The sequence below is a fragment of the Brachyistius frenatus genome, unplaced genomic scaffold, assembly GCF_029030835.1.
Source record: "Brachyistius frenatus isolate BFR_SWC_R1_liver_20210118 unplaced genomic scaffold, ASM2903083v1 Contig_388, whole genome shotgun sequence".
In the NCBI taxonomy this organism is placed as follows: Eukaryota; Metazoa; Chordata; class Actinopteri; family Embiotocidae; genus Brachyistius; species Brachyistius frenatus.
Window position 1 is genome coordinate 72,289 of NW_027210987.1, and position 25,212 is coordinate 97,500.

The following is a 25,212-nucleotide window of genomic DNA, read 5'->3' on the forward strand; positions in this document are numbered from 1 at the left end:
CCGCACGCACGGACCAACCGGAAGTTTAGACTGTTGCTCTGGGTGAACAGTAACAGCGTCGCCATCCAAACAAGCCGTTCTTCTCTCTCCCCCCTCAACTCACCCGGTCTCCCCCCTCTTCCCTCACCCATGGCGACCAATTCTAATATGGACATCGAGGGTGCGACGCAGCACCTCCGGGACATCCTGAAGCTCGACCGTCCCGGGAACAGCGCCGGTAAGTTGGAGAACCGGGAGGAGGAGGAGGAGGAGGAGGAGAAGGAGGAGGAGGGGGGACGGAGAGAGGCCGCGAGCGGAGCTAACGGAATGCTAAGTGTTAGCCGGCTAGCAGGTTAAATAGATTGTGAATGTGAATTTGGGGGGAGAGAGAGAGGGGGGGAGGGGGGAGAGAGAGAGAGGGGGAGGGAGGGAGGGAGGGAGGGGGGTTAGCGCGCCGCTTGAGCTAATGCTAACTGCAGTGGAGCTAAGTTAGCTCCGTTAGCTCCGCGCGGTAGCTTCTTCTTCTTCTTCTTCTTTTTTTTTTTTTTCCTCCAAACTAAAGACGTCATTTCATCGTTTTTAAATGTCAGCGAATTTCCTCACTCGTGTTCTCACGCGGATTCAGACTCCGGTTCCGGTTCGACGTTAAAACGCAAACTGAGGTTATTTATTTATTTATTTTGGGGTAAAAAAAGTAAATCCGGTCGCTCTCAACGTTAGCTCGGGCTAACAGGCTAACAGGCTAACAGAGCCTCTGACTGACGGGAGATTAAAATGTTCGTTAAAAAAGAAAAGAAAAAGGAGGACAACATTGAGTTTATTTGAAACGTGTACTCTCGTAGTACCTGCTCCTCTCTTTTTAAATGTTTTATTTTGTGTTCCTCTTGAGCAGTTTTCGGTGTTTCTTTATGGAGGATTATTTTTAACTGGTTTAAACAATTAGCTTTCATAAAGTGCGCAGAAGGTCGGTGGTGTTGGTGCCTTCAGGGACCTTCAGGTGCCTTCAGGGACCTTCAGCCCCGTCGGTCTTTTCAGGGTTATTGTAAAATGTCCAAATGATCAAGTGCTGTACCGAAGAGTTTATAAATATATTAATTTCCCCTGTTTTGGGGGAAGTTAATGTGAAAGGAAACAGCAGGATATCCTGCTCCTGTAATCAGATGTGGAAAGTACACAGAGTACATTTTATTACAGGACAATGTTGAGGTAGTTGTACTTATTCAGAGGGAATTATTGCACTTTGTACTCCATCACATTCATCGGTCACATGAAAATGAAATACGACACGTTCAAATGAAAGCGGCGTTTCATGAAAATCTCTTTTTCTTCTGACATCTTGCACAAAAAAAGAAAAGAAAAAGAAACAGTCGGTGTCACATCTCATCGTCTTGAGTCGTTAACAGCTCCACCAAATTGTGGGTTTTTTTTCTTCTTCCCCCTCCAAACTTCTCACATGGTTTCATTTCAATACGTTTTCAACATGATCCGACATCTCAGCGAAAATCAAAGGGAGAGAAAAAGTTCAAAAAAAAAATTGAAAACAGACTTTCTTTCTTCTTTTCTCCCAAACTGGGACTTTTACTTTCATATTTAAACTAGATTTTGCTGCTTCTACTTTTGTTCTTGTGGTTAAGTTGGACTTTTTTTTTTTTTTTTTTTTTTTGAATGAAGGACTTTTTGGAGTATTTTTACACAGATGTAATGGTACTTTTTTACTTAAGTAAAGGAATCAGAATAAAAACCAGCAAAACTACTGGAAAAGCATTGGAGAGAAACTTATGAACTTGTCAACAGTTTTAACATCATTTTTTACAAACACTGAAAAGTTAAAGTCGTAGACATTTACAGCTGTAAGTTTCCCTAAATGAATGCCTGTTTTTCATAAATAATTTCAGTAACTTGAGATATATGATTTAAAATAAGAATAAATCGACATAACGGTTCCTTTACTTTTTCCAAGACTTTTAATAGATTAAACCTCTTCATCTGCAACTTTATCAAAACATTTAATACGATATCGATGCTTGATTTAACAGCAATTAAATTTTTTTATTGAATTTTGTTTTACAGATGAAGAGCAGGTGTAATTTACACTCAACAAAAATGATGTAGGTCCATCCTTGTGCATTAATCACTGCTCTTTAATCAGCACCTTGATGTGCCACACTTGTCAGGTTTTTAGGATTATCTGGGCAAAAAGTGGAAGTGCTCATTTAGTGCAAAACAGATTTGCGACCACAATTTGAGAGAAATAAACCTTTTGTGTGCATAAAATAAGTTTTAGATGTTTTTACTCTTAACTCATGAAAAGTGAGAGTGAAAAAGTGTTGAGTTTATATTTTTTGTTGAGTGTAATAACTTTAAGTGTCCCAGTAATCAGTGGATGGAAGAACTGGTCCACGCACATTGAAAAGCAGTTGAATTTATTTTAAAATCAAATCAAATGTAAATTTACAAGAACAAGTACGTTTGTAGTTTTCCAGTAAGTGAACAGACAATCAAAGCATGATTTTTGGGTCACAAATCTTTTTTTTTTTTTATTCCGCTGTTTGATAAATACCTCCAGAAGAAACTTCTCTCTGCAGGCTGTGGATTTATTTATTAATTTTTTGGTCTCTCTTAATACCTCCTACTTTCGTCGTCCTCCCTCAGATGTGCAGTCGAGCGACGGTCGGAGGAAGCCGTCTTTCAATGGCGAGCTGAACGGGCTGCTGGGAGTCGGCCTGCTGGGCAGCACCGACCGGTCCACCATGTCGGACTCTACCAGGCCCATCTCCACGGACCTCAGCACCGCTCAGGAGACTCAGATCATGTGAGTCGGTCACTCCGTCACCGGCGTCACATTTGTACCGACTTTTATTTTTAAGAAACTAAAAATCTGCGCGCTGTGATTTTTTTGGATTTTCTTTTGTCCCAGCTGCCTCACCGGTGACGACGGGTCCACCTGCATCCCCATCACCTCCAACAACGTGGAGATCGTGGCGAGTCAAGACTCCAGCATCAACAGCAAAGCTCGGGGCAGCAACAAGGTAAGAAAAGCAAATCCCAAAAAAGAGTTTGGAGACTGTCAGTACCTGGAAAAAAAATAAATATATATATATATATTTTTGTATTGATCAAAACCTCCATCTGTGATGACTTTGACATTTAAATATGACGAAGATAATAATGGGAGTAAAATTTTGAGGACTATGTTTTGGCTCTTGAGGTGGAAAAACCGTGTATAAACTTTTTTCTGAGCTCATTTTATGTGTATTAAATTATGAACGTTGTGTTTTGGTTCAGGTGAAGATTCAACCTGTCGCCAAGTACGACTGGGAACACAAGTATTACTACGGCCGGCTGATCGCCGTGTCCAACAGCTTCCTGGCCTACGCCATCCGAGGTGAGAGTCCCGCAGTCGTTGCTGGAGTCGTTACTGGAATCCTTTCAGCCAGGAAATGAGAACTAGAATATCATGGAGGGCGTTTTACGTAGTGATCCCGCACGGTAACTACGGAGTCGTTCTTCCTGCCTGTTTTTTCTGATTTTTACTTTTGAATTTTCTTTGCTTTTCAACCGGCTGCTGGTTTATTGTATAAATTTCATTTAAAAAAAAAACTTTTTTGAGACTATAACCAAGTGTGGATGCAGGAAGAATCGTTTTTTATTTTTGTATTTTTTTTGCTGATCTGACAGATATCGTGTCCCTGAGTGCAAACCAAACAGATCTCCACTTTTTCTCTGAGCTCTCTTAACTAATCTGTGACACACTTGCCGTTGTTATTTATTGTGGCGCCATTAAAGTCAGCTGCTGTCACGCTCACACATCTAGTGGAGCAACCACACGGGCACCTCATCGCTTTATTAACGACGGGCTTTAATGAGGGATTAATAAAGTATCTTCTCGAATGCTCTCAGGTGCCAACAACCACGCCATGATCCGCGTCCTGAGCGTGGGCTTCGCCGAGCGCTCGCTGCTGAAGGGGTTCACCGGGGCCGTCACCGATCTGGCCTTCGCCCACCTGGACTCTTCCCTGCTGGGCTGCGTGGACGAGGCGGGCAACCTGATGGTCTGGCAGCTCACCTGCACCGGCAGCAAGATACTGTATCCTCACATGAGGCCTCTGTGTGTGTGTGTGTGTGTGTGTGTGTGTGTGTGTGTGTGTGTGTGTGTGTGTGTGTGTGTGTGTGTGTGTGTCTCATTACTGTACTCCACTTCACCCCCCAGGACCTGTTCTTCTCTCCTTAACACGCTCCACGCAGAGATCAAATCGTGGTTCACATCCGACGGCCAGACGACACTCCGCTGAACTCCCACCGCCGCCTCATCTGGTGCCCGTTCATCCTGGACGACAACGAGGAGAACCAGGACGACACCAGCCAGACGTTGGCCCTCCTCCACGAAGACAGGGTATCAGCGGTTTTTTATTTCTATTTTTTTTTTTACTGTCAAATGTTTTGTCCTCCATTTAAAAACTGCAAAACAGACCCAAAGCCCAAATATAATATATCTGAGGCACAAAAAAAAAAAAAAAAGATAAATAGGTCAAACTCAAGTTCATTCAAGTCATTTGTAAGTTCACAAAGAAGACAGGACACTCACACACACACACACACACACACACACACACACACACACACACACACACACACACACACACACACACACACACACACACACACACACACACACACACACACACACACACACACACACACCCAATTAATGCACTTTTCTGTTGAGGTCAGAATAAACAACCTGCATCAGGAGATAAACACATTCCTTGCATCTAAAAATGTTCAAATGTTCTCCCTCCTCTTCCTCCTCTTCCTCCTCCTCTTCCTCCTCTTCCTCCTCCACCTCCTCCAGGCTGAAGTTTGGGACCTGGAGATCTTGAGAGCCAGCAACAGCAGTTGGCCTCTTGACGCCACAGAACTGAAGGAAGGCCTCATCACGATCAAAGGTCACACTCAGGTAGGATCAGCGTCACATATTAAACCATATTATTACATAATTAAAAACATTTAAAAAAGTTACTTCAGATGTCAGATTGTCATTTTACTGTGTTCCATTATGGAAACTGAAACTCTTTATTATTAATAATAAACTTTATTTAAAACAACGTGGTTTTTGTTATTGAAGAAGAAGGTTTAAAACATTTCAAGGCTGCGAGTAACGAAAGCTCTCACCACAAAATGAATGACAACTCAAAATTCCCACAGTTGATGTGATCAAAGATATTTTAGTTTTAAAACTCAAACAAGAAAAGTTTTGGATCGATTACGCGTCCTGGTTTTCATTTAGCTCCTCCTCTGTTCAATGTTCATATTTTCAAATTACTTTTTATCATTCATTTTTCTCTTTTATATGTATTATTTACACAGTTTGTACTCCTTAAATTATTCTGACTTTATTCTTTTCTAACTTTGCTTAAAATGGGAACATCATGTAAATGTGTTTTTTCAAGATTTGTTTCAAGTTCTGTTTTTCAAAACAAAATCGAAACATAAAAAAAAGAAGAAAAAAAGACGGACGCTAATGTAATCAAGCAATCAAAAAATAAATAAGCCGCCAGTTCTGATTTTTGCTGGCATTAATGACTGTGTGTGTGTGTGTGTGTGTGTGTGTGTGTGTGTGTGTGTGTGTGTGTGTGTGTGTTGTTAAATGTGTGTTGGTCCAGCGGGTCAGCGAAGGCGCCCTGTCTCCGGACGGCACCGTGCTGGCGACGGCCAGCCACGACGGATACATCAAGTTCTGGCAGATTTACATAGAAGGAGGACAGGACAAACCCCGGTAATGAAAACGGGACCGATACCTTTTCATCACGTGTTCGTTTGTTTGTTTGTTTTTCCTCACGTTTCTTTTCTCCGACGTCCAGATGCCTTCACGAGCTGCGGCCTCACGGAGGGCGTCCTCTCTCCTGCCTGCTTTTCTGCGACAACCACAAGCGTCAGGACCCCGAGTCAGTAAAAAAAAACGCACGACAGGCCGCGGCGTCTTCACGCTCGTCCGAGGCGTTAAAAGTTTGTTTCACCTTCCTTCTCTTTTCCTTCTCCTGTTTTCAGGGTTCCTTTCTGGCGGTTTCTGATAACCGGAGCGGATCAGAACCAGGAGCTTAAGATGTGGTGCACCGTCTCCTGGACCTGTTTACAGACCATCAGGTGGGTTTTCTTTCGGTCCGTCGGTCCAGTGGTTGAACATTTCGGAAGGTGCTTAATAATGCCGAGTCGTGACTCGGTCCGTCACAACATGGTCGTGATTTATTTGAGCCGACTGCGGTTGTTTTCTAATAATCTGTATTAAATGTAATATTTCTCTTATTTCCATGTTTTCTATGGTCTGGCGCTCTTTTTATTGACGTCCTTCCTCGTTTCGCCCTCTTCTCCCCCTCGCAGGTTTTCTCCGGATCCGTTCAACTCGTCGGCGCTGCCGGGTCTGAAGGCCAGTCTGGACCTCGCTGCCGAGTACCTGATCCTCACCGACGTGCAGAGGAAGGTGAGCAGAAGGGAAGGAAGCCGCACAAATACTAAAACTTTTATTTTTCTCCTCAGCATAAAATCCTTTGACATATTTGACATTAATACGAAACACTGAGATTGGAGTTCAACTTCGGAGAGAAGACGGTTTGAGTTACTGGAACTCGTCTCCGTCCCGCCTGTGAAACCGTCCCGCTGGTCCCGAGGTCTCGGTTTCTCGCTTTCACACTCGTCCGGCGTGGTTCTTGTTTTGTTTTCCTCAGGTTCTGTACGTGATGGAGCTGCGGCAGGACCTGGACAAAGGGAAGGCGAACTTCACGGCCGTGTCCGAGTTCCTGCTCACCCACCCGGTGCTCAGCTTCGGCGTCCGGGACGTCGCCCACAGCCGCCTGCGACACACCGAGGTCCTCCCCGCCGAGGAGGAGAGCGAGAGCATGACGACAGGTGGACACACACATTTACACAGTATTTATTTACTTTAGCTTTCAAACTTCATTTAAAACTGGACGGTAAATACGGAGTGTTATTCTTTTTTTTTTTCTCTCTACTGAACACGACTTGTGTTTTTTTTTCTCCTCTAGAGGGCACTCAAGGACCAACTGAGTCCAAGTCTGGGATCCAGATTAAACTCTACTGTGTTCACACCAAGTAAGTTTTCAGCTCATGTTGGCGTGAGTGGAGTGAATAAAGTAGAAGTCAATAATAAAACACACCAAGCTGCCAAGAGGGAACCTTTAATTTACATTCTTAAATCATGTATTTCCTCATATCACAGATTTTTTTTTGTTGGAGATGTTACAGATAAACGTTATATTTTTCTTGCCCTGTCGTATTTATTTATTGTACATAAATATTCAGAGTTTTTGTTTGGTTTTCAAAGAGCTTTATAACGAAACAGTTACTATAAAAATCATCAATACAAAACACACGGCAGTCTTCATTTTGTTGTGTGTGTGTTTTAGGAGTCTGCAGGACGTCCAGATCTGGTTTCAGCCCAACATGATTTCCAGCTCTGTCGACTTCCTTTCTCATTCAGATTCTCACGATGGTTTTGGTAAGTTAACACTTTCATAAATTTCTATAAATCTTGCACTTATTTCAAAATGTCCAAACCCATTTGTCTCTAATTTTTTTTCTCCCTCATTATCATCTTTCTTTCTTTTCTTTTCTTGTTTTGTTTTTTTTTTACTTTAAATTCACATTTTGTGTCTCATTTAGCAGTTTTTTTGTGTGTCTTTGTGTGTCTCCAGCCGCGTTCTCGGACCACCTCACCGACCAGAGCTCCGACAAGGAGTCGGGGAGCGGCTCCCAGACCGACCTGCGGAAGATCCCGTCGCTTCCCGCTCCCTCCGACTTCCTGTCGAACTCGAGCGGCGGCGGAGCGATGCCCAAGCTGATGACTCCCGACGCCTTCATGACACCGAGCACTTCGGTACGACCTCTCGCAGACCAAACCAAAGGAGCCGTCTGCTTCACGTCCTGAGTTTCACAGTTGCACATTTGTCGCCTAGCAACATCTCGCCAATGAATAGGAAACCTCCTCCCACATATCGGTTAAGTGCTGTTAGCAGCAGTCAACACATCGGGAACTCTGTTAACACACCGACTGAATCCATCTTTCAGTGTTTAGAAACTGAACACAACTACAGCGAAGAGTAGATAAATGCGAAGGGTCACATCTCAGCCAATTTCTAATGATAAAAAAAATACCTTCATGAAAAAAAGTTTCTAATATCACTTCTTCTTGTCTCGCTACATCTCACATTTTTAAAAGTGAAGACTTCACATTGCATCTCACATTTTTAAAAGTGAAGACTTCACATTTAAAGTGAGATGCAGCGAGACAAGAAGAAGTGATATTAGAAACTTTTTTTCATGAAGGTATTTTTTTTATCATAGATGTGACCCTTCGCATTTATCTACTCTTCGCTGTAGTTGTGTTCAGTTTCTAAACACTGAAAGATGGATTTTAAAAATCCCTCTTTTTTGTTTTACTGCATTTCACTGTTTCCTCGCCCTCTTCCAGGTGCCGGCGTCTCCCGGCAGCAGCGCCAGCAGTCTGACCATCATCACGGCCATCAGCAGCAACTCTGACTCAACTAACAGGTGAGCTCTTACTTTCAAAAAGAACAAAAAAGAAAGTGATCAGCAGTGGGAAGTGTCTGTGGAAGAAATCTGAAAACATTTTCATCATCGGCATCCTTGTTATTTGCATTTTTTTTTTTTTTAGTTTTTACTGTCAGAAGAAAACGGGTCGCAGATTTACTTTCAGGGCACAATTTCAACCTTTTTTAAACGTTATATTAACCGGCTCCAAAGCGGGACCTGAAGCGTCGTATCGATGAGCTCCGACGTGAACGATTCTGCAATGAATACTAGAGCGATCCAAAAACACAAAATCGTATTTATTATTGCTTCACATCCTCCACATTTTTATCTCACCAACTCCGTTTCTGATTAAGACGTTGGATCTATTTCCGCTGTTCCGGGTCCGTCGCCCGCCGCTCCGAGATCGATGAGAGAATCGATAAGTATCGGTACCGATTAAAATCACAACAACGCCCATCACTAGTTCTACTTCTACAGCGCTCCGATCACTTTGGGGACAAAGACAGAAAGTTCCTACACGGGATGTTTATTGATCGTCCCTCCAAAAATAATCTTCTGTCTTCCTTTGTTCACTTCACAAACAGCCTCCACCGGTCTGTTATAGCGTGTAAACACACACACACACACACACACACACACACACACACACACACACACACACACACACACACACACACACACACACACACACACACACACACACACACACACACACACACACACACACACACACACACACAGTATTCCTCTTGTGTTGTGAGCATGGTTGTCCGTCTCGCCGTGTGCAGAGCTCTGGACGACGTCAGCCAGAGTCTCAACAGGGGGGACGGCAGCAACACCAACGGCGGCGGCGGTCTGTCTCTCTCCGCCTCCACCAGCACCCCGAGAGCAGCGTCGGCCCTCCTGCTGCCCGGACTGGAGAGCGTACCGGTGAGATCCGACACACTCTCACTCTCGACATCTTTATCACTCTCCAAAGCTTCTTTATTTTTTTCAAGACATTTCCTCCCTCCTCCTCCCACCGTCTCCAGGCTTTGGCGTCCCCCGCCGGTCCGTTGGCGCTCGACAGCCCCCAGATCCTGGACTCCCCCCTCCTGCCGCCGCTGGCCTCTCCGACGCGCGCCCGCTCCCCCGACGTCATCTCCTCGGCCTCCACGGCCATGTCCCAGGACATGCCGGAGATCGCGTCCCAGACCCTGCAGCTCCAGCGGGGACTCGTGTCCGGCCTGGAGCCCTCGCCGCTCTCCGCCCTCCAGACGGACAGCATGGCGTCCGCCGCGTCCGCTCTGCACCTGCTGACCTCGCCGCGCACCGCCAACAACAGCAGGTACGCCGAGACAGAAGGCAGAAAATATCTTCAGAAATATAACTGATCTGTTGCACCTGTGCGAAAGGAAACAAATCGGCAGGACGTAAAAATAAATTTGTTGATTTAAAAGTGGTTGCGAGTACTTAAAAACATGCAGAAAAAAACCTGGAAAAGGAGCATCTTGATCCGTGATTCATCCGTCTTATTCCACTCTAGTTTATTTGACCCTTTTTAATCTTTAAATTAGCCTTTTTTTGTGTGTTTCTTTTCTAAAAATGCGAGTAGTTCCTCGAATGAACCCGATAATAATCCTTTCCGTCGTAGCTTGTTGCAGCTCGAACTCGGAGGCTCAGACGGGCCGGCGGGCGGGTCGGCCGAGTCCGAGCCCCGACTCAGCCACACCCCGTCTCTGCTGGAGAACGCGCTGTCCCAGGAGAACCCCGGAGCCGGAGGAGGGTCCTCGGATGGCGGCGGCGGCGGCAGCCACACGCCTTGGCCGGCCGCCCCGGACATCACCAGGGAAACCAGGAACAGTCTGAGGGACAACGGCCTCGGAGACTGGTGAGTCATCGCTCGTAAAACGCGTCAAATACTCATCGACGGGTACGTCGGTGATCTGACAAAGAACTGACAAAAGTTTGGATATTTTGATGAGGATTATTTATCTCTTTTTTTTTTTTTTTTTACATATTTATGTCAAAAGTAAAACAGCAGTGTGAAAAAATATTCACCAAAAAAATAAGTTTTAAGGCATAAAAGAATCCGTGTGTACGATTTAGGTGGATCTGTTGGCAAGTTTATAATCACCTGAAACTAAGAATTATTGTGTTTCTTTACCTTAAATGAGCCCTTTTATACCTACATAGGAAGCGGGTCCTCTTCCACGGACCACAATGCACCGCCATGTTTCTACAGTAGAGCAGAAGGGACCAAACCAAACGCTGACTATTACGGGGCGTTTAGTTAATTTCAATCTGCAACCTCACCACTAGATGGCACTAAAACCCTGCAGACAGCTCCTTTTTAACGGCTTTATGTCATGCGTGTTGAATTGCTTGTTGTGATTTTTTTTTTTTTTTTTTTTTTTTTTTTAACATGTCGTGTGTCCATGGCAGCTCGAGAGAGGAGTCGAAGGACCGACACCTGAGCTCGCCTTACCACATGCGGTCCTACCACCTCTCACAGAACGACTGCCAGGACGGCGGCACCGAGCAGAGGTACCGCAAACCAACTCTTATATCCCAAACATGAATTCGGGAGTTTATTTATGGAACAATGAGGTTCTGATTATTTTTGTTGTTGTTGTTGTCGTCCCAGCGACCCAGACGACGAGGTGGCCAGTCTGGGGTCGTCCTCGGGAAACTGCGGCTCCCGCTCCTCTCACAGGTTGCCGGTGAAGGACTGGAAGTCGTCGCCGCGAGCGTCGCCGAAACTAAAGAGGAAGCTCAAGAAGGACGACAGGTACGTTCGATTTCGAAAGGATGTGACTCTGGAAAAAGTTCTTATAACATATCTTAGAACTTCTGAGGGAAACTCAACTCACACATCAGGCATTCATTGTTTTTGGTGGATAACCAGTCAAAACCTGTTTGAGAGATATTTTCTTTCAGTTTCCAGGTTTGATTTTTTTAATTTTTTTTTATGTCAACCTGCTGAAGAAAGTGATTTTCTTTTTTTTATTAAATTTTTGCTAAATTACTGTTGGACTGCAGATTTTTGGTGCTCTCATCAAATAGCATCATAAAGACGCTCTCTCTTGACTCAGTTCAGCATAATTAAATTAAAGTTCAGCAGCTGAAGCCAAACTTTAAACTTTTTGTTGTTTGTTCCTGGAATTTATAACAATTAGGGAAAAAAAAACATCTCCATAAAAGAATCCAATATTCTCTTTGCATTAATGCAGTGCAGGAGTCCATTGAATCTACTCGACATTACATGAACCACTCGATGCATTTGGTTTGAATGTTTAAAGATGGTTTCTCCTCTCTGCAGTGAATCGTCTCAGTCCAGGCAAACAGATTCTGCTCAGGTGACTTCATTAAAAACGCACCTTTCATGTATTTCAGTGCATAAACTGCCACCGTGTTTTTTTTTTTTTTTTAATTTAACGGTAAAGTTAAGTCACGTTTTAACGTCTCCTCTCCCTTCACGCTCGCAGTTTAATGCCGAAGTGCAGGACGAGTTGTTGATGCTGCTGCGCAGCCAGCAGAGGGAGCTGACCGATCTGCGCGGACAGATCGAAACCATGCAGAGCTCCATCATGGCGCAAGTTGAACACGTCTTGACGACCCACCAGGAACACGAGCGTATCCTTCCAAGCCGCTTCAGATTTCAGGTTTTTTGTTGTGGAGTTGTTTATTTTGGAGTCTCTTTGATGCCTTGACGTGCTGCGATTCCTCAGACCGCCGGCTGGAGCGAGTTCTGGCCGAGAGTCAGAACCACCAGCAGCAGCTCCAGGAGCAGCTGAGCCAGCAGCTCGGTCACACCCTCAGCTCGGCTCTCACCAACCGGATGGACAAAGTGCTGCGCGACGAGATGAAGAAAACGGTCCCGCAAAGTAAGGAGGCGCAAAAAAAAACCCAAAAAACCCCGCCACAAATCGGGAAAATAGAAAAACACAGGAAATATTAAACATCAATGTGCAGGAGTAATTATATTCTAGATGGTTCAAGATATCAGTTTGAATGTACTTTAATTTGTTTAGTTGTGCCATTTATATATATTATCTGATTCCTAGCTGAGACCCAGTTTGTAGAATCAGCCCCTCTCCTCTCCAGACGAGGGCGACGTTGAGCCGTTTTGCCGCCTTGTAAGACAATAAAAAGCTTTTTAAGGTTTAAATGCATGCGGTGGCTTCAGTTGAGCGTACGGTGACCCCCGGTCTGCTGCTGTTCATCAGCTCCTCGCCGCTCTCGTCTTTCCCAACACCCACATACAGATGTGCAGCTCATTTCAGGACAATAAACTGAACAGATTTGCTCTCTTTGGTGGGAAAGTCTCTCCGTATTCAGTGTACCTAGATTCTTTTTTTTATTATGGCTCCTAAAGATGCCGTGCATTACTTTGTATTTTTTTGATTAGTTTATTTTTTTTTTTTCCAGTTTTAAGCGGAGCAGATGTTGTTGTTCTTTTTTGTGTGTGGAGAGATCAAAGAGCTCAGGCACCTCGAAATTTACTTTTGCTTTTTTGTTGTTGCCGTTGTCATTATAAGGCGAAGCAGATGTAATGTTTTACCCCCCAGAGTAAAATTTATTTTCATTATATTTTCTTTTTGATGATGACCGAATATGAGGTCTATTTAATGCCGCAAATCTGCTGATGATAGTCGTGAAATTCAGTTTTTGCTGCTACAGATGGACAAAAAGCTCCAAAGTGCACGCCGGGCTCGTGCGTCAGTTAATCACCGTGTTATTTAATGTTTCATCTAAAGAGACACTAAAATATAGTCTTTGGAGAGACGTTTCCGTCTCTCTTTCTTTCTCTTTTTTTTTTTTTTGCCTCGCGCCTAATTATAGAAGACTTTCTTACTAATCTTTTTTTCTTTTTCATTCTTCTCCCTCTCCAGCAATCTCTAAAAGTCTGGAGCCGGTGACGGGTCAGCTGAGCAATACCATCGCCGCTAAACTGACCGCCGTGGAGATCGCGCTGAAGGACAACGTCAGCAAGGTGGTCAAATCCAAGGTGAGGCGATCCGACTCTAAACGCCCCGTCGGCGGTTTACATTTACCTTTTTCTGTGCGCCTGAAATCGTCCGTCCGTGCTCGCAGAACACGACGGACGCGATCGGCCGGGCGGCGGCCGAAGCGATGCAGGGGCCGATCCAGGCGGCCTACAAAGACGCCTTCCAGAGCATCGTGCTGCCGGTGTTCGAGCGAGGCTGCCAGTCCATGTTCCAGCAGATCAACGACAGCTTCAAGCAAGGCACGCACGAATGTAAGGCACCGACCGTCGCCTCGTACCAAAGCATTCTTTAGATAAAAATTCAAAGGCTGGCTCATTTAAAAAAAAAAATATATATATATTTTTTTTTTTTAAGAAAAAGGAACATGGTTATAAATGGTATGAATCTTTGGTTTTCATGCGGTTTTCATGCGGTTTAGAGGGGGGAGAGCATGTCTCACGGCCTCGGTGGGGATGTGCATCTCAGCAATCAGAATTTGGAACGACGAACTCAGATATTGAGATGTAAAATGACTTTTTACTAAGTTTTTGTTGTTGTGTTTTTGTTTGTGTTGTTGTGTTTGTTTGGTTTTTTTGGTTTTTTTTAAACTGACATGCTGAGAAAGTCCACTTCACACGTGTTTATTAGACATTCAGATTCACAGACGTCCCGTGAAGCTGCTCTCATTAACAGTCACCGAGAGACACTTTTGCATCGGTGTTGTCATCGTGTACACACACACACACACACACACACACACACACACACACACACACACACACACACACACACACACACGAAATCGGGGTTGTGTGTCTGGAAGTCTTAAGTAAGCTCCCGTCTCTCTGAACGATCTCAGGGACAGCTTTTGTAATGATGCCTTTTCAGAGCGAGCCGGCGTGCTGATGTCGTGGATAAGCAGTCTGCTGACTCGGAGACAGCACACACACACACACACACACACACACACACACACACACACACACACACACACACACACACACACACACACACACACACACACACACACACACACACACACACACACACACCTCTCTGGAAGCCGGTAACCCGAGCTTTGTTTTTCAAATTTAGCGATGTTATCACGGCTCCATTGCAGCGAGGAGACGCACGCCGTTAACCCCGCGGTAAATAATGAGGCCGGCCGCACCCTTGCCTCCAATTTAAATTTAATCCATTATCATATTTGGGGGTTTAGTTGCGTAAACAATGGACTGCACCTTTTTGCGAGAGCCGCATCAACATCTGCTCCGCATTAAAGCTACTGTGTTCAGCACAGATTTCCCTCCTTTGTTTTGGGTGCAGTGTGTATTTATACATCATTTATAGGATAGTATCAAATATACATACGAGGGTAAATCAATTAGTTATAACTTGCTGCTGAGGAGCAGGAGGACGATATAACCCCCGAGTTACACACGTTTTATTAAAACAAATTTGGGGAGCAGTGGACCGGCTGCGTCGCCGATTTCTCCGTAGACACTCGCGTTCTCCAACACGACAAAGTTTGTGCAAACATAAAGCTCGAACAAACAGCTCTTTGAAAAGTATTTTTTAGTTCTAAAATAATTCATGAAATTGGAGTGTGAAATTCTTTTGCTGTTGAAACCAGGGAAACGGGATGAAGATTGCATTTTGGTCGGGAGGGAAACCGACTCGAGTATGTGTGCTGTCACTGTTCGACTCTGCAGTGACGGCCGGCCGCAGAGGTTGTTGATTCTCAGTGGAAATTAGCGTCACTGCGGCCCTTTTTTCCGATTCAGCATTAATTACTCACCGTATTAATGCATTTGCTTTTACTTTACTTTTTTTTCCCTCTCCAGACATCCAGCAGCTCGAGGCTCACCTGAAGAGCAGGAAGCAGCGGGAGCAGGACATGCGAGACCCCGTCGTCGGCCAGCTGCAGCAGATGATGGACGGCTTCCAGAGCTCCACCGATCAGCTGGCCAACAACATCACAGCCAACGTCCGGGCCGAGGTCCAACACCAGATCCAGATGATGGTGGGAAAGTAAGTACCGGAGCGATCACACCGTCGGACGCGTTTCCTTTAGAGAGCTGTTCGGGAAACTATCTTTTATTTTTCTCCATTTCTTTTCAGATAACATAAAACCAGATGAGATAAGACTGAATAAAATAAATAATACTAGATAACATAAGACTGAATAAAATAAGTAATACTAGATAACATAAGACTGGATAAAATAAAGAAAAGACTGGATAAGAAATGACTAGACAAGATAAGACTAGACAAGATAAGACTAGACAAGGATAAGACTAGATAAGAAAAGACTGGATAAGATAAGACTGGATAAGATAAGACCAGACAAGAAAAGACCAGATAAAGAAAGACGAGACAAGAAAAGACTAGACAAGATAAGACGAGGCAAGATAAGACAAGACGAGATAAGATAAGACTGGATAAGATAAGACTAGATAAGATCAAATAAATATGGTACAGAATACAATGTATGAGGTATATATTTATAATGTTAAATTATATATAAATAAATAGTAAATTATGATCCAACCTTTTATAACTACTCTGTTTACATACTAATCGTCCCCCAACGCCACCGTTGACTTCTTCAAACCGGCCGGTATTCGCCAGCAGTGATTTTATCCGACCTCACGGAGCGACGTCCCGAGCGGACATCGTGACTATCAGATACAAGCGAGGCCTCGTCGGAGCGTTAACGGTATCGGAGATTTAAAAACAAGCAAAGCTTAATCCTGGGGGCTGATGTGAGAACATAAATTCGATCGAGTCTCCCGTTCCCTCCGCAATTAATTTCATCGCCTCTAGAGTTTATAGATCGTCGGGGGCGGGGCGGAGAGAAGTCGGCCGACTGAAACTTTAACCTCTTGAAATAAGGAAGTGACGAGATTTTTAAATTTAAGCATGTTGAGTCATTTTGAGTCAACGCGGAGGACTTCACCTTGACGTGCTCTCTGTTTGTTTGTTTGTTTGTTTAAGCGGGCCTGACAATACTTTCCTCTTTTTTTTTTTTTATTCAGCCTGCAGGAGTCTATTCTCAGCCAAGTGCAGCGGATCGTCAAAGGGGAGGTGAGCCTGGCGATGAAGGAGCAGCAGGCGGCCGTCACCTCCAGCATCATGCAGGCCATGCGGTCGGCGGCCGGCACCCCGGTGCCCACCGCGCACCTCGACTACCAGACGCAGCAGGCCAACATCCTGCAGCTCCTCCAGCAGGGCCAGCTCAACCAGGCCTTCCAGCAGGTAACACACACTGCACACACTACACACACTGCACACTACACACACTACACACACTGCAGCTTCCTCTGCAGTCACTCTCTGATGTGCCTTATAAGAAGCCATCATGCTGCAACTGCTCCACAGTCCCACTTGCCGGACCACCAGTGCATTAGTCGGTGCTGCAGGCATTCATTATACCTGTTTTTTTTTTTTTCCCATGATGCTTTGTATCTGAAACTGCTACTTTTTTCTCTTTTTTTCCCCCCCGTCTCCATCACAGACCGAGACGTTTATTAAAATGTCTCAACGTGACACGGAAACATCTTATGAATACATGCGCAGTTTCATTGTTATAGTCTTTTTTTTTTTTTTTTTTCTACTTCTAAGGAGGAAGAAACTTCAATGAAATGATTCCTCAGAGATTTGCTGCATTAAAAGACATATTTTAATTTAAAACTCCAAATCAGAATAACTCCTCTTCCTCCTCCTCCTCCTCCTCCTCCCAGGCTTTGTCGGCGACCGATCTGAACCTGGTCCTGTACGTATGCGAGACCATCGACTCCCAGCAGGTGTTCGGTCAGCCTCCGTGTCCTCTCAGCCAGCCCGTCCTGCTGTCACTCATCCAGCAGCTGTCCTCCAACCTCTCCACCCGCTCCGAGCTCAAGATCAGGTGAGGAAGTCCTTTAGATAACAGTTGTATCCTCCCCATCTTTTTTTTGTTTTGTTTTGCCACATGATGAGAAATTAAACTTGATGTTTGAGTATCGACGTGAAAGCGTCTCCAACAAAAAAAAAAAATAAAAAAAAATAAGGATTGTTGTTGGATAGGTTTATTAAAAAAACTAAAAAAACTTTTTAATATTATTCTCATTGTTGCTTATTTTGATATTTCATTTCAGGATGCAGGAAAACTTATTTTTCTTATGACTGGATACGATCCAGAGTAAAAAAAAAAAGTCGTGACGCCGCGTAAAAAATTTAAATAAAAACAGCATGTCGATGATTTGCAAATTATGTAAAGCCGTATTGTAATTGAAAATAGAACAAAGACAACTTATTAAATGTCGAAACTGAGCAATTTATGTCGTTTTATGCAAATTCTATGTTTTGTATGTAATTTTACATTATTCTTGAATTGTTGCACTGTTTGCCCACGAAGTCTTTTCAGTGGTGAACCTCTCCTCGTCTTCACTGCTGGGAGACTCTGCCACTCTTGAAATGCTCTTTTTATACCCTATCATGTTACTGACCTGTTGCCAGGCAACCTAATTAGACGTGAGATGTTCCACCAGGTGTTGTTTTTTAAATTTTTTTTCGTTTCACAGCTTTTCTTTTGCGGCGCCTTTGTCACAACTTTTTTTTTTTTTTAATTTTTTTTTTATTTTTTTTTTTTTTTAACGTGTCGCAACCATCAAATTTGAAATGTTTCAACATTTGATATGTTGTCTTTGGTCTGTTTCCAATTATAATTTGGGTGGACATGATTTGCAAAATCATTCAAATTCGGTTTTTATTTATGTTTTGGTCGTAGAAATCTACCAATAACTCGCACTCGCAACATAAAGGAGCCTTCTGTTTCTCCACTTCTGAGGGGAAGTTGTCTCCGAAACCATTTCATTAGAAGATTCCCCCCAAAGCGCTGCTCGGGACTGTTGCGACTACAGACGGCGTCATTAATCAAAAAGAAGAAGAAGAAGAGCGTGATCGTAGCCGGATCATTAGCTGGTGGTGAAGAGAAACGTGAAGGAATAACAATTAAATACGTGCTCGGACGAAGCGTTGAGCGTCTGATCTGTTTCGTGCAGTGACATTAAAAGCCCCCCTCCCCCCCTTTTTTTATTTTTTTGTTAAAAGAGTGCTGATGGGGATTTGATGGAGCCGTGATTGTTGGGGGGAGGGGGAGAGGGGCGGGGTCAACCGACGCTCCGACCACCAGATGTCCCACTTTAAAAACGATTTAATGGGGGTGGGGTGGGTCAGAAAGCGAGCACAACTCAATTTGTGCCGTGATATGTCGGCGAGAGCAGAAGGCGCCCGTCGACGCGCTCAAGGACGCCGTGTGACATTCAAACTGCCGGCCAGCTGCGTGTTTTCCTCGTTCTGCTTTTATATCCGACGGATCAACACCTGAACGTCCCGTCACGCCGCTGGCGACCTTCGTGAGTGAATACGTTCAGAGTTACGTTTCTCTCGGCCCCGTGAGAACCCTGTTGCCACGGCGACGCGGTTCGGGTGGTGCGCGGCGAATGTTTTTCCCCCTCCGAGCGTCAGAGGAGAAACTCGGCGTTGACGGTCCGACAAGCAGCTAGTTTCACTTTAAAAACAAGCTAAACTCAAGATAATAAAACGCTAACGAGCAACACATTTTTCGCAAAAAAAAAAAAAAAAACGGTTAAACCGAAGTAAACGGTGACACAGATGTTCACAGGAAGCTGAGTAGAACTACTGATGTTGAACGAGTAACGTAACCCCCACCCATCTATCCCCCCCCCCACCTCTCAGCTACCTGGAGGACGCGGTGATGAACCTGGACCACAGCGACCCGCTGACCCGCGACCACATGACGTCGGTGTTGTCGCAGGTCCGACCGAAGCTGTACGGCTTCCTGCAGCAGGAGCCGCACAACCCGATCAGCAAGCGGGCGCGGCGCCTGATGATGATGCTGCAGGGCCTCGTCAGCCACTAGTCCTCCGACGTCTGGGGCGCAAGAGGTTGTTTTTGTTTTTTGTTGTTTGTTTGTTTGTCCTTTTTCTTCCTCAGATTCACCAATCATGAATCCGCTGTCGTCCGTTTCTCCACGAATGTTTTCGGGGGGGGGAGAACCGGACTTCCTCCTCCTGTTGTATCACTTCCTGTTTCCTGCACCAGTGAAGTTCACAAATAGACAGGTTTTTTTTTTTTTTTTTGTCCCCCCCCCTCCTGCAAGACAATAACGATCTGGAACAAACAGGATTGTTGCTGATTTCTGTTAAAAGACTCTTTAAAAGTTCAACTGTAGAAAAGAAAAAAAAAAACCTCCAGACCTTCGTTACCGCTTGTTTTTTTGTTTTTTGTTGTTGTTGTTGTTGTTGTTATCGTCTCTCCCATCAAGAAAAAGGATAAAATCGCCCGTCTCGCACACAAACAACAACAACACTCTGGCTGTCCTGAGACTCGATGAATGTCCAGCCGAGCCGCTGTTTTCCCTTTTTTTTTCTTTCATCCTCGCTGCGTTCCTGCGACCCGTCGGAGCAACACAAGGAACACAACAACAACAAAAGTCTCGCCTCAAAATGTCGCCTTGTATTTTTTGGGGGGCCTTAAGAGCAAAAACAGCTGGCCTGAACACACTTCATTTTTTTTTTTTTTTTTTGTGTGTGTGTCCTCTCTCTTTGTCATCCAACCAGGAATTCAGTCGCCGAGGGATTCAGTCCGTTGGGTTCCTTTTTTGAAGCGACTCCGGGCAACGAGAAGCATGACTTTCTTTTTTTAATAATGTTTGTGGCATGTTTCAGTTGTTTCTTAACAAGACAACATCGTGATGCCACACGTGCGAGATCATATGCAAAAAAAAAAAAAAAAATTCTAGTTTCTTCATTCGTTTTCCCGAAGGAGAAAAATCACATCGAAGTTTGTTGTGAAATAACGACACACCCCCCCCCCCCCCCTATGTTCAGTAAATATTCACTCCTGGCTGAAAAAAAGTAAGAATTTCCTTTAAAAAAAAAAAAAAAAAAAAAAAAAATAAAACACCAAATCAAATGTTTTTGAGCTGGCAGCCGTCCAACGTGTACCCCCCTCCCTCCCTCCATCTTTTCTTTTGTATGTCAGTCCCTTTTTCTTTTTTTATATCAACATTTAGTATTTGTAAGTCATGTATACTTGCTTTACGAGTTGTCAAAGTAGCTTCATTAAAAAAATAAAAAATAAATTAAAAAAAACACTTCCTACACAACAGTTACCACCGATGTTATTTTACCAGGACATTTTTTTTTTTTTTAGAAAATGACATTTGTAAACCGGACTCGCAGTTCCTCCTCTCGGCCTCTAGGGCGGCGGCAGATCCTCCACCCTGCTTTAGGTTGTTTTGTATTCAGACATTATTCCCCGCTCTGACGGTGAGAAAGCCCGTCTTTAAACAACCTGTTTTTTGTTCACACCTGCAGCAGCGTTGTTGATTTGCGGGGTGGTTGCACTGCTTTTTTTTTTTTTTTTTTCTGATTGTAAAATAAAAAAAGTTCTGTTCATCTTTTGGAAGCTGTCCGGTCGGGTTTATTGTCGAGCAAGTGCCTTACTGTGTCTGATCGTATTTTTATTTTTTTGGGGGGGTGGGCCCACAGATTATTAAATAGTCAATAAAAAATAAAAAAAAATTTAAGACGCGAGACGAAGAGAAGCTGGATGTTGTTGTTTTGCAAAAACAAGAAATTCGACCCGAAAACAGTTTGATTAAAATAAAAAAAAATAAAAAGATTTGATTGCTTAAAAAAAAATAAAAAATGGAGAAGTTCATATTTTGAGTACTAGTTCGACTCGCTGGGACAAAACAACAGCTCGGAGCCGGTGTGGACGTTTTTCTTTTTCCGTTCGTTTCCCTCTTTGCTTCGGACGGACATGTTGTATCTTATAGTTTCTTTTACCCTGAACATTTTGGAATAAAGTAAAAAAAATTCTCAATTTATTTTGTCTTTTATTTACCTGTGCGTGTTTCAGAAAAACAAGTGGAGCTGCTTCCAGATGTAGATTTGTTTCCTTCCACCACCACGAGAAAGAAAAAAAGAAAAAGAAACCACAAGCAGCTTGAAACTGATAAAAATGAATCATCACTGTTTATTCTATATTTGAGAGAAAATCAGGTGTTGCTTTCAAACGCTTGATGAAACAGAATATCCTCGAGTGGTGATCAAACGGCTCGGTGACGTGCGGGAGGAAGCTACGACCGCGGTGAGTACGATTTTGAAGTTACGTCACTTCATTGACGTCAGCGCCTGAGTTGCATGTTGTTGTTTTTTGTGTGTTTTCCTTCCACAGGCCGAGCGCATCGTCCTGGTACTTCGAGTCGGATCGAAACTCGTCCAAATATGGTCACTTCCTGCTCCCAAGCCGCTCCGAACTAACAAAGATGGCGATGGACAAAAATCCGAACTGGAGGCTTTGTAACGGCCGCTTGTTTTTTTTTTTATTCTTCTTTTTACGTTGTTTAATGGCAGCTGACAAACAAGCTTTTAGGCGCATTACCGCCACCTTCTGACGGGAGTGACACATTACAACCAACCGGTAGAAAACGAGGAATAAGGAAGAAAGATGTAGAAAGATATTGCATATACAAATCGATTTAAAAAAAAAAAAAAAAATTGTATAACTACTACAATATTTGAAAATTGTGTCCCATCCCGACTATAAATAGTTCAGATAGTGACTTAAAGAAAAAAAACATTCAAACGATGCAACATGGATCAATTATGGAGAAAGGGGGGCTCACAGGGACCCAGAATTTCTTTGCTACACCCCTGAACAATGACAACTCCTATCATTAATTTGTACAAGCTGCCTTTACATCACCGCCTCTCCAACTGCGTCGTCTCCTTTTGATTTTTGTTGTTGTTGTTGTTGTTGCGTGAAGACACTCGTCCTCTTTCAGTTTTGTGCGCACACATCGGTTACAAACGAGACCCCAGACCTGCCCCTCATGTAAGCTCATCAGGGAGCTACTGTAGACCGTCCTCCTCCTCCTCCTCCTCCTCCTCCAGGACGCGCCCTCCCCTTCAGCGGAGCGGATGAGCGCGCGCCGTGCGGATGCTCTCACTGCTCAGGAGTACAGAGCTGCAACACACACGGACAGAAGGAGACGCACTTCTGACCGGGGAGGGAGCGTGAACGCACCGGACTGCCTTTTTACATTTTCATATACATACATATATATATATATATATATATTTTATTTTTATTAAATTTTAAAAACAAAAAAGAAAAGAGGAAAAACTTGGGAATTGAAATCTACCTGAAAACTTGAAGGACGAATTGTCGCGTGAAGCATGGCATCTGTGATGAACTCCGCGTGCCTCCTCTTCCTGCCTGTTGCTCTGGTTCTGAGTGAGTACTGACAAAATCTGACCAAAACTTGTGTCTGCTGAACACTTGCAGCGCACACAACTTCCTCACATGTTATTGTTTGTTTCCGGTCAGCGTGCGTAAAACGGGGACGACTCCGGTCTGGACGTCTTAGCGCGTTAAAAAAAAAAAAAATCCCCCGATTTTAAGATTATATTTGATGCATTTAAAGATCTTCTTCCAGACTCGTCCCCCCCCCCCCCCCCCCTCCTCCTCCCCCCCCCTCTCAACCCACCAGCAAGTTGAGAGGTCCCGTATCATCCTCAGCTTCCAGCGGAACACGCGCCGCAGCTGCAGCAGAGCGATCCGGTCAGAGGAGAGAGAGCTCATACAGAAAAGACAGAAAAGACATCAAAAAAAGAAGAAGAAAATAATAGCCCGGAGGTTATTGATGCAGCAGGATGAGCTGCTGCTGCTGCTGCTGCTGCTGCGTGAGAGTTATTTGTTCCCAGAAGTGCATACAGGTTCGTTACACAAAACTGCTGTCCTGATTTTTTTTTTTTTTTTCACGATCTGGCTGCGCTGCAAACAGCTGCAGATTAACAGCTGGAGGGGGACGTCAGAACATTTATTCAGGTTTTTTTTTAATCGCAATAATATTACCCGTACGTCCTTTTTAAAGTCGGCAAGTGGTGGATTTGTTCATAATGAACAGGCAGTTTTTATTTTTAAACTATCAGTTCCCACTTCTGGAATTAAATTTAAGTTTATCAATGAAGGAAGTTAAAGGGATATTTCCGGCAATTTTACATTGTTTACGAAAAGGGACAAGAAGAAGAAAAAAAAAAAGCAAACTCATTGACTGAATATGAAAGTGTTTGTAGCTTCTGGGTCTGAGAGGAGGTCCATGCAGAAGCGCCTTGAACTGTAATACCGCCGAGAGCCACTAGAGGTCGGCTCCAAAAAGCTCCAGCTTTCCTTGGACTCATTCGCTAATTTCACTCTTTATTAGTTTTCTGGAGGTCCATCTGAAAATAATCCCTCATTCATTAGAAAAGAAGATTCAAAAAGACCTGGGGGTTTTTTTTTTGGGGGGGGGGGGGGGCGTGTCTGTTTGATTGACAGGCCTGTGGTGCAAGTCAGGTTACGGCTATCGGCGGGCGGGGGACGTAGTATCGTCGGGTTTCCGATCAGATGGAGTCAGATCGAGCTCGCCCAAATATGGTCACTTCCTGCTCCGAAGCGCTCCGAACTAGCAAGGATGGCGCCGGCCCAACATTTCCGAACTCGAGGCTTCGTAACGGACGTTCACAAACCGACGGGTGACGTTTTTTTTTTTTTTTTTTTAATCCTACATTTTTCTATTATGCATTTTGATATTCTCTTTCATTGCCCCCCCCCCCCCCATTCACCCCTTCCCCCGCCCCTTCTTATCTGGTGCAAACTTCTTTCAAACTCAACACGACGTGTGGCTTAAACACGACTGAGCTAAATATAGCGGCGGATGTTGGCGCACACGAACACGCACACGCACACGCACACTCAATGATCTTCATCTTTTATCATCATTGATCATCGTGTCACGCTGCCGCCGGCTGCTTGATGTTGGAGGGGATGGCGTTCCCGGGGGGAGTGTGACACAGTGAGGTTTCAAAAAGAAAGAGGAAAAAAAAAAAAAAAGGTCCCAACGATGGAGATAAATGATGAATGAATCCCCATCTGTACCCTCCCCCCCCCACCATACCCCCACCCCCCACCCCCCCCCCACACACACACCCCGCCTCCTCTGAGCGGCGGCGAAGTCTCCGGAGACTTCATCGAGCCTCGCGAATACGAACCTGAGCGGGAAAACATCCAAAGATCAGTCGCGCTGCAGACACGAAGAATCCATGTGGTCTGATATTTTTATAAGAAACTTCTTCGTTTCAGATAAGTTTCAGTCAAACTTATCGGATTTAAAGACGACAAATTACGAAAGTTTCCAACACTTTATTTTATTTATTTATTTTGAACTCTTTCCCCCGTGGAGGTTCTTCGTAGGAGGAAAATATCTGTTCTTGCTCGTTTTTTCCAACCAAATTTCAAATATGTATTTATTCATGATAGTTGAAATGCTAAAAAATAACTGTTGCGCAAGAATTTATAGCTCGATGTGGATGTTTCCAGCACTCACCTCCTCCGGTGAACGAGGGTGGATCAAAAGGAGTTCAGAAGCTGCTCCTGCTGCGGCACCGTGACGTGATTGGAGCAGGAGAAAGCTAAAACCTTCGTGAGTAAGTTTTCCGAATTACGTCTCTCGGTCGACGTCGGTACCCGAGTTACACGCGTTGAAGCGACGAGCCGGGCGAGGTCGTTTCTGAATGAGGTTTCAAGAGGGGGCGGAGCTTCACCGTCCGAGACCGCAGAAGAAGGCGCGTCAGGTCAGGAG

At 44.3% G+C, this 25,212-nt stretch overlaps 2 protein-coding genes across 2 annotated transcripts in view; both read left to right on the forward strand.

Moving 5' to 3' along the window:
• Positions 1–33: 33 nt before the first annotated feature.
• edc4 (enhancer of mRNA decapping 4) lies at positions 34–20,380 on the forward strand. Its single transcript, XM_069724645.1, has 30 exons — positions 34–217; positions 2,632–2,791; positions 2,897–3,008; positions 3,265–3,364; positions 3,880–4,066; positions 4,225–4,372; positions 4,832–4,936; positions 5,643–5,755; positions 5,841–5,924; positions 6,028–6,123; positions 6,358–6,457; positions 6,702–6,882; positions 7,020–7,086; positions 7,401–7,492; positions 7,689–7,870; positions 8,465–8,544; positions 9,336–9,477; positions 9,579–9,874; positions 10,181–10,417; positions 10,972–11,073; positions 11,174–11,317; positions 11,849–11,885; positions 12,015–12,162; positions 12,258–12,413; positions 13,422–13,537; positions 13,624–13,789; positions 15,362–15,548; positions 16,556–16,775; positions 17,261–17,424; positions 19,257–20,380. The coding sequence occupies exons 1-30, from the start codon at positions 130–132 to the stop codon at positions 19,438–19,440; spliced, it is 4,194 nt and encodes a 1,397-aa protein (XP_069580746.1). The 5' UTR covers positions 34–129; the 3' UTR covers positions 19,441–20,380.
• Positions 20,381–22,658: 2,278 nt separating this feature from the next.
• Positions 22,659–25,212, forward strand: part of nrn1la (neuritin 1-like a) — a 55,443-nt gene continuing 52,889 nt past the window's right edge. The window contains exon 1 of the mRNA XM_069724646.1: positions 22,659–22,826. Within this exon, the coding sequence (XP_069580747.1) occupies positions 22,769–22,826 (58 nt within the window). The 5' untranslated portion in view covers positions 22,659–22,768. The remainder of the gene's footprint in view (positions 22,827–25,212) is intronic.